Consider the following 10,697-nt stretch of genomic DNA (forward strand, 5'->3'; position numbering starts at 1 on the left):
TCTTTAGAACCAGATTTCAGGGAGAGTGTTGAAGACTTCCAAACCCTGGGACAACATTCTCCTGTATCTTCTATGCTCAGTACAGGCTTGAATTGACATGCTGACTGCCTGACAGTACTGAGCCTCTTCCCCATCTTTCTCTCCCTCATATTTCAGCTAGGCCATCACTGGAGGGGTCATATGAGAACTCCACTCTATTTATTTATCCTCTTTCTTGGGAATAGGTGGGTGAGCTTCAGGGAAGTATATCAAGGGACTGTGGCTTCTTCTGCACTCTTGAAAGTTAAGATGCCAAACGTAACACTTAATGGTGAAAAGACATGGCTTTGTCAAATATCAAAAAAAGTCTGCATACTTGTTTGTGCACGCGTTTATCCTGAATCTTCAATATTCCTTGACAATAGGCATACAAACATGCAAGATTTGGCCCCTACTTATGAAGGATAAAATGGCATATCTAATTAAGAGCAAGGTGTACCAGCTGATGTAGTATCATTCTGTAGCGTGGTTCTGTATCCTTAGGACATTAAGCTTGATCCGCATTAATGTCTTTCTTCTGTGAAAGTTTTAGACTGGCAATGATTCCTGTGGGGGTCCATTTGCATAGATAGCTTCTGCCTTCTGTGTCCAGTGCCTGAGCCACATCTAGTGGGCAGACACTTCTTGGGAAGGGTTACTGTTTTGTGTTGCAATTCATTGTCTGTGGTACACTGACACTGCCTGTTCTGCCAACCTCAAGGGTCCCTCTTACTCCCACCCACACTCCACCCCTGCCCAAGGGGTCGTCCAAGGGTTTGGAGCAAGGATTGAACCTGGTTCAGGGGCCCGCTCCTTAGGGTCAATGAGGGTGAGGTTGTCCTATGAGTGGTGAGGTTTCCAGTTCCCATGGAGGGGGTCAGGTAGAGGCCCTTCACCGATCTCCGGGACTTCTGACCACAGTGCAGTTGCTATAGGCACTACATGTCTACAGCGGACTTCAGACTGAGGGGGAATAAATCTGGTCGCGAAGGTGGTACTCCCCCTCGCTCCAAGTCCGCAACCACCCTGAGGGGCGCAGCCGCAGTTGGCGAACTACAGCAGACGCTGTGCACCTGGAGGCGCGCGGGGCGCAGATAGACTCCGAGGACCCGCGTGCGCAGGGAGGCCCATTTCGGAGAAGGCCAAGATGGCGCGCTCGCGCAAGGGCCCGAGTCTTCCCTCAGGCCGAGTCCCCGGTTCTGTAAGTTGGAGCGCGGCTTCCCCCGTCAGGACCCCGGTGAGCCCCACGAAAGCGTGAAGCACGCGAAGGGGCGCAGCCGGGAACCAAGCCAGGCCGGCGTGCGCCCGCGGCTCAGCGATCTAGGGGCGGACCTCTCAACGTAGCCCCGCCCCTCCCGGCGCGCGCGCGCGACGTGCGTGACGTGCGTCCCCAAAAAGGCCATCGCAATTAGCGAGAAAACCCGCCCTGCGCATGCGCATGAGACAGGATCCTGTGGCCGCGGCTGAGGGCGCAGTTCCGCGCGGGCCTCTGGGAGACAGACGGCGGTGAGGCGCCGCCCTCCACCGCGCTGCGCATGCGCCCACCCTGCTGTGCGGGTAAGAGGGAGGAGTTTGGCTGTTGCCGCGAGCTCCTGGCGTCGCTGCTTTCCGCTGCCCCCTCGGCGCCTCAGCGAGCGTTCGGGGCCCCTGAGCTTCGGTGGGTGAGGCCTAGTGGCCGGAGCGGCCGCGCGTGTGGATGTGGGAGTGGGGGCAGCGGACACGGTTCCGTGTACTTCCGGGACCCGGTGTGCTATGGTCGGAGGGGGCCGGTCTCCCGGTGCTGGACCGCGCGTGCAGAAGAACGCAAGCACCGCAGAAAACGCGCAGCAGCCTCGGGGAGGACCTGGGACCGCATCCTGCAGCTTACACGCAACCACATAGAATAGGATTTCCTACGACTTTGAGCCCAAGCGGGAGGAACCCTGTTGGGAGTGAAAGAGACCCCTGTTAGTTTTCGGGAGTGAGCTATACCTCGGTTCTTGGCTTCACATGCTGAAAGAATTCACGCCGAAGCACGTTTTGTCATCCAAGTGAGTTTTTAGGAAGAACAAGAAAAGTCCCAGGATTTACAGTCTCAATAGGGTACACGCAATTTATGGAAAGCGTTCCAAGCCACGCAGGAGCAGGAGCCGTAGGTATTCACAACTGGGTATGAAATACCATGTGGAAACGCCCTTATGGAACTGGGGAATCCCGAGGACCCAGAGGTCAAGAGAGTGAGTGAGCAAGAGCCTAAGAGCCTCGAGTAGGCCCCGAGCAGGCTTTGAGGAGGGGGCACGCCTGGGGTACATGTGAGCGTCCCCGCCTTTGACCTGCTGCAAGACCGTGGCAAAAAGAGAAATTAGCTTTCCTGCAGCCGACTTTTAACACCTCTGTCTGGGGAGGCCTGGGTGAAGGAATTGGCTTACCCCATTGCTTAGTTAGACCCACCTGTGGGATGTCATTTGCTGGAACCTAAGATGGGTGTGCCCAAGGTAATGGTTTCACCTGGGCCTAGGGGGTCCTAGTCTGTGCATGTTCAGTTCTGGGCATCCTCATTGGTGTCTTACTAGGGTGCTCCATTTCTTTCCAACCTCCTGTATGGGGGCCTTTGCTAGCATGGGAGGGACAAGTCCCCTGTCCCAAAGCTAGCCACCTAATACCCCTAGTCTCGATTTAAGGAAAGCATTACACCTTAAATAGAACAAGTACCTGCACAGTGGGTACCTTTAGCATGAGGTTGTGATGTTGTCCAAGGGTTTAAAACCACAGCTACTTAATAAGACATGGAACACAAAGAATTCACAAATTCGTGACTGACAGCCGATCAATACATGGCCTTACAGGTAGGACTGCAGACGTAGGACAGCACCATGACGTTGTTAGGTGCTGCCCAGGTGGTTTAGACTCACAGCGACCCCATGTACGACAGAAGGACACGGCCTGGTCCTGCATCATCCTCACAGTTGTGTTGGAGCCCAATGCTGCGGCCACTCCGTCCATCTCCTTGATGGTTTTTCCATTTTTATCACCAACCGTTTCCCAAGCAGAATGTCCTCCAGAGACTGGTTTCTCCTGCTAACATATCCAAAGAACCTGGTGTAAATAGAGTCTGGGATTCTAAGGAGTGTTCTGGCAGTACTTCTTCCAAGACAGATTTGTTTGTTCCAGCAGTCTCTGGTACTTTGAACATGCTTTTCCAGCACCATGATTCCGAAGCATGGATTCTTCTGTCTTCTTTATTCAGTGTTCAACTAGAACATGCATATGAGGCGATTGACAATCCCATGGCTTGAGTCAGGAGCCCCTTAGTCGAGGACCATGAGTAGGACATGCACATTATGTTAGAAGAGCTTTCAAGATTGATCTGGGGCCTTCTAACTTAGGCAGTCTGGCAGTCTGGGCATGACTACTGAGACCCCCAGGAAAGGGATCTCCATCAAGGATACACCCAGGTGATCCCCTAAGAGACTATTGGCCCCTAGGCTAGCTGGAGAGGGGTGGAGATAATCTACTATCCATTTCATTCTTCCTAAGATCCCGTCTGAGGATGATCTCTGTGCTTGGTTAATGTTCAGAAGGAATTCAGTAGAGTCTTAATCTTTTTTAGGACTCCAAAAATGGATTTTGGTCTTTACTGCCATCTATAGACATTTACAAATGGGCTTTCTCAGAATAGAAGCTGAAGTACATGGTGTAGTTAGTGCTCAACTATGAATGAAAAGTATGGCTGTTGAAACCCACCAGTCTCTCAGAAGAAGATGTGGCAGTCTGCTACAGTCAGTCTTACCAAAAGCCATGCACAACTTGTGGGGCAATTCTCTCACCTACCGGGTAGTTGAATTGGAATCGATTCCATGGTAGTGGGTTTGGCGATTGAAAAAAATTAAATTCTGGGCAGTCGAAGTGAGCTGGCATGGCATTCGGTGTTTAAATGTGGGTATGTCCAATTCCAAAGCTGTCAGGGATAACATACACACAGATTCAGAAGAGTAGAGAGATCATAGCAGAAAGTGAAACCTCACGAGGAGTTTGAAGTAGGAGTAGAAATTCATAGGCAAAGGAAAAGTTGGACAATCTATAAAAACCATAACTTCTTCAACCTGGTTTATGGCTGACATGACAGGTTAACCCCAGGAAACAAACCTGTTGCTGTTGAGTGGATTCTGATAATTATGATCCTATGGGACATAGTAGAACTTTTCCATAGGGTTTTCTAGCCTGTAAGCTTCACAGGTTTCCCCAAGAGTACCTGCTAGTATCCAGTTGCGTAGTTTGCAGCCAAGTGGCTTAACTGTACCACCAGAGCTCCTTCATACGCCACCTAGTTAACTATACTTGTAAAGAAAGGCAGGTGCCTCTGTGAAAATGAGTGAGAATTCTGTGTTAGTCCGGGCTGACTAGAGAAACAAATTCATTGACACTCATATATGTGTATAAGAAAGAGGTTTACCTTGAAGGTAAACAAGCGGCCATCTAGCTCAGAAGCAACAAAGCCCACATGGAAGAACATATCAGCCTCTGTGATCACGAGGTATCGAAGGGATCGCTGAAGACAAATGGGTGCATAAGCAAATGTGGTGAATAAAGCTGATGGTGGCTGGCTATCAAAAAGTATAGTGTCTGGGGTCTTAAAGGCTTGAAGGTAATCAAGTGGTCATCAAGCTCAGAAGCAACAAAGCCCACATGGAAGAAGCACACCAGCCTATGTGATCATGAAGTGTCGGGATCAGGTATCAGGCATCATCTGAACAAACAAATCTTACCATAGTGAATGATGGGGGGATTGCGGAGTGGAGACTCAAAAGCCCATTTGTAGGCCACTGGAGATCCCCTTGCAGAGGGGTCTCGGGGAGGAGACGAGCCAGTCAGGGTGCAATGTAGCAACGATGAAAAAGATAACTTTCCTCTAGTTCCTAAATGTTTCCTCCCCGCTCCCACTATCATGATATGAATTCCACCTTGCAAGTCTGGCTAGACCAGAGGATGTACATTGGTACAGATAAGAACTGGAAATACAGGGAATCTAGGGCGGATGATCCCTACAGGACCAGTGGTGTGAGTGGTGATACTGGGAGGGTAGAGGGAGAGTGGGTTAGAAAGAGGGAACCGATTACAAGGAACTGTATGTGACCTCCTCCCTGGGGGATGGACAACAGAAAAGTGGGTGAAGGGAGACATCGGACAGGGCAAGATATGACAAAATAACAAATAAAAAAATAACAAAGGCCCCAGAGGGAGGGGGGAGCGGGGAGGGAGGGGAAAAATGAGGACCTAATGCCGGGGGCTTAAGTGGAGAGGAAATGTTTTGAGAATGATGAGGGCAACGAATGTACAAATGCGCTTTACACAATTGATGTGTGTATGGATTGCGATAAGAGTTGTATGAGCCCCTAAGAAAATGATTTTTAAAAAAGAGCTTTACATAAAAGAGTAATTGTGTATTGAGAAAACATCCCTGCCCAGTCTAGATTAAGTCCATAAACCCATATGTCTGATACCAGTCTATAAATGCCTCTTCACACTCACCCAACACAAGCAACGATGCCAAATGCAGGAAGTTCACAGACCAATAGGTGGAAAGTCTTGTAGATCCAGTGGCAGTGGAAGCACCTCAGCACTGGCATGGGTCTCCACATGGTTCCTCCAGCTCCAGAACTCTGGCTCCATGTGGCTTGTCAGCAGGAAGACGAAGCAGAGATTGTGTTGCACCTCCAGGGAGGAAGACGGGAGTTCCCAGAAACCTCAGAAGGCCATGCCCACACAGAGGCTCCATTGGTTATGACTTGATTGACAAGCTAGACTCCACCCCTTCCTCAAGTTGACAGCAGATTATGTAACTGCCACAACTCCATACAACTGAATATAAATATTTCTGTAGGGATGAGGGGGTACCCAACACTCGAACAGGTCCTCAGGAGCGACTTTGTGATTGTGGAAGATATGAAAGACAGAAAGCAGGCTATGAAGATATGAAAGACAGAATAGGGGCTCCTATTCCCATGCCAGGAGTGACTATGTATTTTCCAATGGGTGTGTACAATGGGGCTTACAGATCTTTCATAAGGCGTGCACATCATACAGCTAACATTGCATAGTTAATAGGTAAATAGGCGAGTCATATAATAAGCAGTGAGGTGAGTCAGTGTCTTGACCTAGTGCTAGTTGACCACAACCTGAGCCCTCCCCAGGAGGCTGCTAAATTTATGGTTGACTATAGAACCTGATTGCTTTTATCTACAGATAACCCTAGGCATTGTAAAGTAGCCAGACATAGAATTGATTCACCTTATATGGTAGCTCCTTTATAACAGTTCCTCTATAGGGGGTTAATGGAGGGACTGTCCAGTCATGGGAATGTTTATTAAGATTTATTTATATCTCATGACTGAGAGAGGCTTCCTCCACCAGAGTCGGCTTTCCAGACCCATAATTATAAGCATGGATGATTTAGCTGCATTACATTTTCATCAAGTCCCTCCATTTACCATACATTTCAATCTTAAAATATACTCTGTAGTGTATGTGAAGAGAGAATAGAAACTTGGCACCACAGAGAGGGGTAATTTGCCCTCACTAGTAGGCTCTTCACTGGAGATCTTGGGAAAGGAGACAGGAGAAATCCCATTGGTGAAGGCTTGGAGGCGCAGATGACTGCTTCGCTGGTTGGATTCTTACTGGGTCTTCCTCCACAGCCCAGAATCCTTCTCTCTCATGGAACAAAAACCTTAATCCACCGAGGGATGGGCAGCACACCCTGTTACCCACTGTGTTTAAGTGATAACCTATTGCAGGTAGGGAATAAAGAAAAGGAGAAACCCTCTCTACCTCTAAGGGAAGGGGCAGAAAACTCAAAATTACTAGAGGTCACTGACTGCTGGAGAAGGTGGAGGATTCCTGAGCAAATTTCACCCCAACACCTAGAGACCCAGGGTGCAGTCTAAGACTGAAGCTGGGTGAGGACAACAGAGAACCTACCCCCGCTAGACAAGCAGGGATTGAGCGTCTACACCACTGGGGAGGTCAAGAGAGGCCCTTTGTGAAGCGCAAAGAAAGACCTAGAGCCCAGGGTGGCGTACCCTTGGAAAGAAACCACCATGAATGAACCCCAGCCCAAAGCATAAGGCAGCGCTAGCAAATCTGAAGCCAGTGCTGCCCTGCGACAAAGAATGGCAACTGCAAAACCCAAACCCACCTCAACTGACTACATTGATTCGGTGTTCCACACGTGGGACCTAGCAGGGAAAGAGTGACCATTTCCAGGGATAAATACTACTTCCCTGGGTCTCCACTACCTTACAATGATGTGCAGGTTTCAGCCACAATTGAGACAAAGAACAAACACTCCATTGTCAAGAGACAAAACAGTCATTACAACTAAATCGTGATTATATTAGAATGATTACAGTGTAAAGTGAACAGAAGACATACAACGTGTGTCAACAGATGGAGGATTCCAGCAGAGAGGGAAACAGCCAGGTGGGTGTGCTGAAAATAAACATCAGTATATCAGTGGTATAGCTAAGGGTAAAAATGAACTTGAAGATAATTCAGTAGAAACTGTATACTTCCATTTGGGTGAAAAACACAAAGAACATGGGGTGGGGGGAGTTGAACCAAGTGTTCCAGGACTGGGTCTACATTAAATCGCCCAATAGATGGGAAAGGCAGTAAGAGGTGGAACTTGTATCAAAGCCAATGGGGCCTCTGTGTGGGCATGGCTTTCTTCTGAGAATTCTGGGATATCTGGGATTTCCTCCTTGGAGGCAGAAGACACATGGAACTACGCTAGTGTCCTGACTGGAGAAGTCCCATGGACCTACCCTGATGCAACCATACCTCCGAAGCTGGAGAAACCATGTAGAGACCCCTGCCAGTGTTGAGATGCTTACAATACCATAGGTCCAAAGACTTTCTACCCACTGGCCTGTGATTGTCCTGCATTAGGTGCCATTTCCTGTGTTTCATGAGTCTGAAGAGGACTTTAGAGATTGGTATCAGACATATGGGCTAATATCCGACTTACTGACTTGATCTGGACTGGGCTGGGATGTTTTCTCAATGTTCAGCTGCTCTTGTATGTAAAGCTCTTATACACATATGAGTGAGTGTCTATGATTTTGTTTCTCTAGTCTGCCTGGACTAACACACTATATAAGGTGTTAATCTGCCAGAGAAGTAAAACTCAGAAAAGTGGTTAGATGGTACTGCCTGGTACAGACAGGTCAGCCGGTCAAGGATGAAAAGCTTGTAAGACTCAGGAAAACAAGACCGTTGCATGCAGTTCTGGCTCTCCCAGGTTCCATTATATTTCCTTCTGGAATCCCAGAAGGAGAGAGAGAATGGGCAGAATTATTTGAAGTAATTATGGCCCCCAAGTTTCTAAAAATAATAAATATCAAATCCATATTCAAAAACTTTGCCCCGAGAAGCACAGAAGGTTACGTAGTAATTTTTGAAAAGCAACAACAAAAAATCCTCGACTTTATTTACACTGCAGAAACCACAGTTAAAGTCACAATTCTTTGCCCTGCTTCTCTGTCTTGCAGGTGGCATCTGAGGCAGAGTGCCATGCCCTGGGTATGCTTGATTGTCAGCTTTGTGCTTTGTCAGCTCCATGCAGCTGCGTGGGGCAAAAGATCCCCAACACCCCATTGGTCTTGTGAGTTCATATTTCCTGAGCCTGTGGCCTAGGATGCACCTGCCCCAAGCTGCTGGCTGGGCTGGCCATCGTGCTTACAGGTACCAGGCAGTGAGGTGGTGTAGGCCTATTCCAGCCCAGGCCATGGACCTTGCAGGTGTGACCCCAGTGGACTTGGTGACAGCTCACAGTGGAGACCACAGTGCACCTCCACAGCCTAAAGGGCCCCAGCCTGACTCACTAGGGATTGATGAGGGGCCTCCCAAAACCTCCCCTGTGCCCCAGAAGACAGCAGCTACTCCCAATCTGCTGGCTTCCACCCAGGGCCCTATCCAGCCCATATCTCTGTAATGGCCCCCACACTGCTAGTCTCACAGAGCAAACCACATTTCCTGCTGGCTTAATGTCCACTCTGCTGAGTGACAGTATAGCAGCCGGTACTCCATGTTGCTCTTAAATGATAAATAACATTGTCAATATCAGTCTTAAATAATCAATGCCATAACTAATGCAGTGCCCAAATCCTGAATGTATGGTGGTGTTAGGTACCTTCAGATTGGTTCTGATTCCTTGACCTCCCCTCTCCATGCACAAAGGAAGGAAATGTCACCTGATCCTGCGCCATCCTCACCATCATTGCTATATGTGAGCTCACTGTTGGAGCCACTGTGTCCATCCCTCTCCTTGATGGTCTTCCTCTGTTTTTGCTGACCACTGACTGTACAAACCTGATGTGCTTTACCAGGGACTGGTTTCTCCTGTGTGGCTATAAAAAACATTCAGTGCCATCGAGTCAGCGCTGACTCATTGGGATCTTCTAGGACGGGGTAGAACTGCCCGTGGTTTTCTAAGACTGTAACTCTTTATGGGACTAGAAAAACCAGAAAACCAAACTCAACTTCCACCGAGTCAATTCTGACTCACAGGGACCTCCTGTGGGTTTCCAAGACTGTCACTGTGTATGGGAGCAGAAAGCCCGGTCTTTCTCCCCAGGAATGATTAGTGATTTTAAACTTTGGACTTTGTGGTTAGCAGCCTAAGCTTAACCACTGTGCTGCCAGCGCTCCTTGTTTAGCTCCAGTTAATTTATATAACATCCACGGGCTCTTTTTCTCACACTTTGTGCCCTGGGTGACCAGCCCCGACCATCCCAAGACAAGTGTCCTGCCATTCTGTCAGCTGCTGCCCTTCTCTGCAGTCTGCTGGAGGAGAGCTATGTCCTGAATGGCCCTTTCACTACCAAGAAGGACAAATTCCCAGTCCGTGGCTCACAATGCAATGTGTGTAGCAGGCTGGTGTGTGTGGGCCTGGTGAGTCAGCGACTCAGGCTGGGCACCCCCACTGGTGACCATGAGCCTTGTCAAGGGTGGTGAGTGCCCCCCTGCTTCACCTTGGTCACCCCCAGGAGCCCTGCAGACACTAGGTTGGAGAACAGTCAGGCTCTTCCATTATACATGAGGCCCTGCACCCTGAGAGGGTGAGGCCTGGGAGACAGCATGGGAGGGACCAGTTAGAGGATCTCTGTGTGGCCTGTGGAATGCTGGGAAACTGATTTTTGGAAGCTCCGCAGTGGTCCCTGCCCTCCACATTGCCCTGGGCTGGTGACACACTCTCCTTGCTGCTGGGGTCAGGGGTGAGGTGAGGAGGAGCATGTGTTCCTCCTGGATCTCTGTTGTGGGCCAGGTGCGGGCCTGGGGCCCGTCATCCAGGTGAGGCTTCATCCATCCCCCCAGCTTGTCAGGGAAAGCACACCGCACCCATTGTAGAATCGAGGGCTCCAAGGTTCAGAGAGGCAGAGAGGGCCCTGTTCACTGAACCTTCCGTTTGAGACCCTTGGCTGCCTCGTGGCAGTGGACCTGTGTGACTGGGGTGTCAGGAGCCTCCCAGAATTCTTCCCTGGGGGTGCAGGCAGCAAAGAGAGCTGAGACACAGACCATGCTTCAAGTCAAGCTCCATCTCAGAGGTCTGCCTCGGGCCAGGTGGCAGGGAGCTGGGCGTGGTCTGTGGCAACCCTGGTCAGCAGTACCTGAGGAGGGTGGGGGGCAACTCTGGAAAAGAG

At 49.6% G+C, this 10,697-nt stretch overlaps 1 protein-coding gene across 1 annotated transcript in view; it reads left to right on the forward strand.

Annotated features, from left to right (window-relative positions):
- Nucleotides 1-1,165: 1,165 nt before the first annotated feature.
- The window catches only part of PKDREJ (polycystin family receptor for egg jelly), a 31,463-nt gene continuing 21,931 nt past the window's right edge, over nt 1,166-10,697 (forward strand). Inside the window, exons 1-2 of the mRNA XM_013004031.2 lie at nt 1,166-1,219; nt 1,494-1,675. Of these exons, the coding sequence (XP_012859485.1) occupies nt 1,166-1,219; nt 1,494-1,675 (236 nt within the window). The remainder of the gene's footprint in view (nt 1,220-1,493; nt 1,676-10,697) is intronic.

This window comes from Echinops telfairi, unplaced genomic scaffold (genome assembly GCF_000313985.2).
Source record: "Echinops telfairi isolate 266 unplaced genomic scaffold, ASM31398v2 ScPeMD7_2;HRSCAF=8, whole genome shotgun sequence".
Lineage (NCBI taxonomy): Eukaryota > Metazoa > Chordata > Mammalia > Afrosoricida > Tenrecidae > Echinops > Echinops telfairi.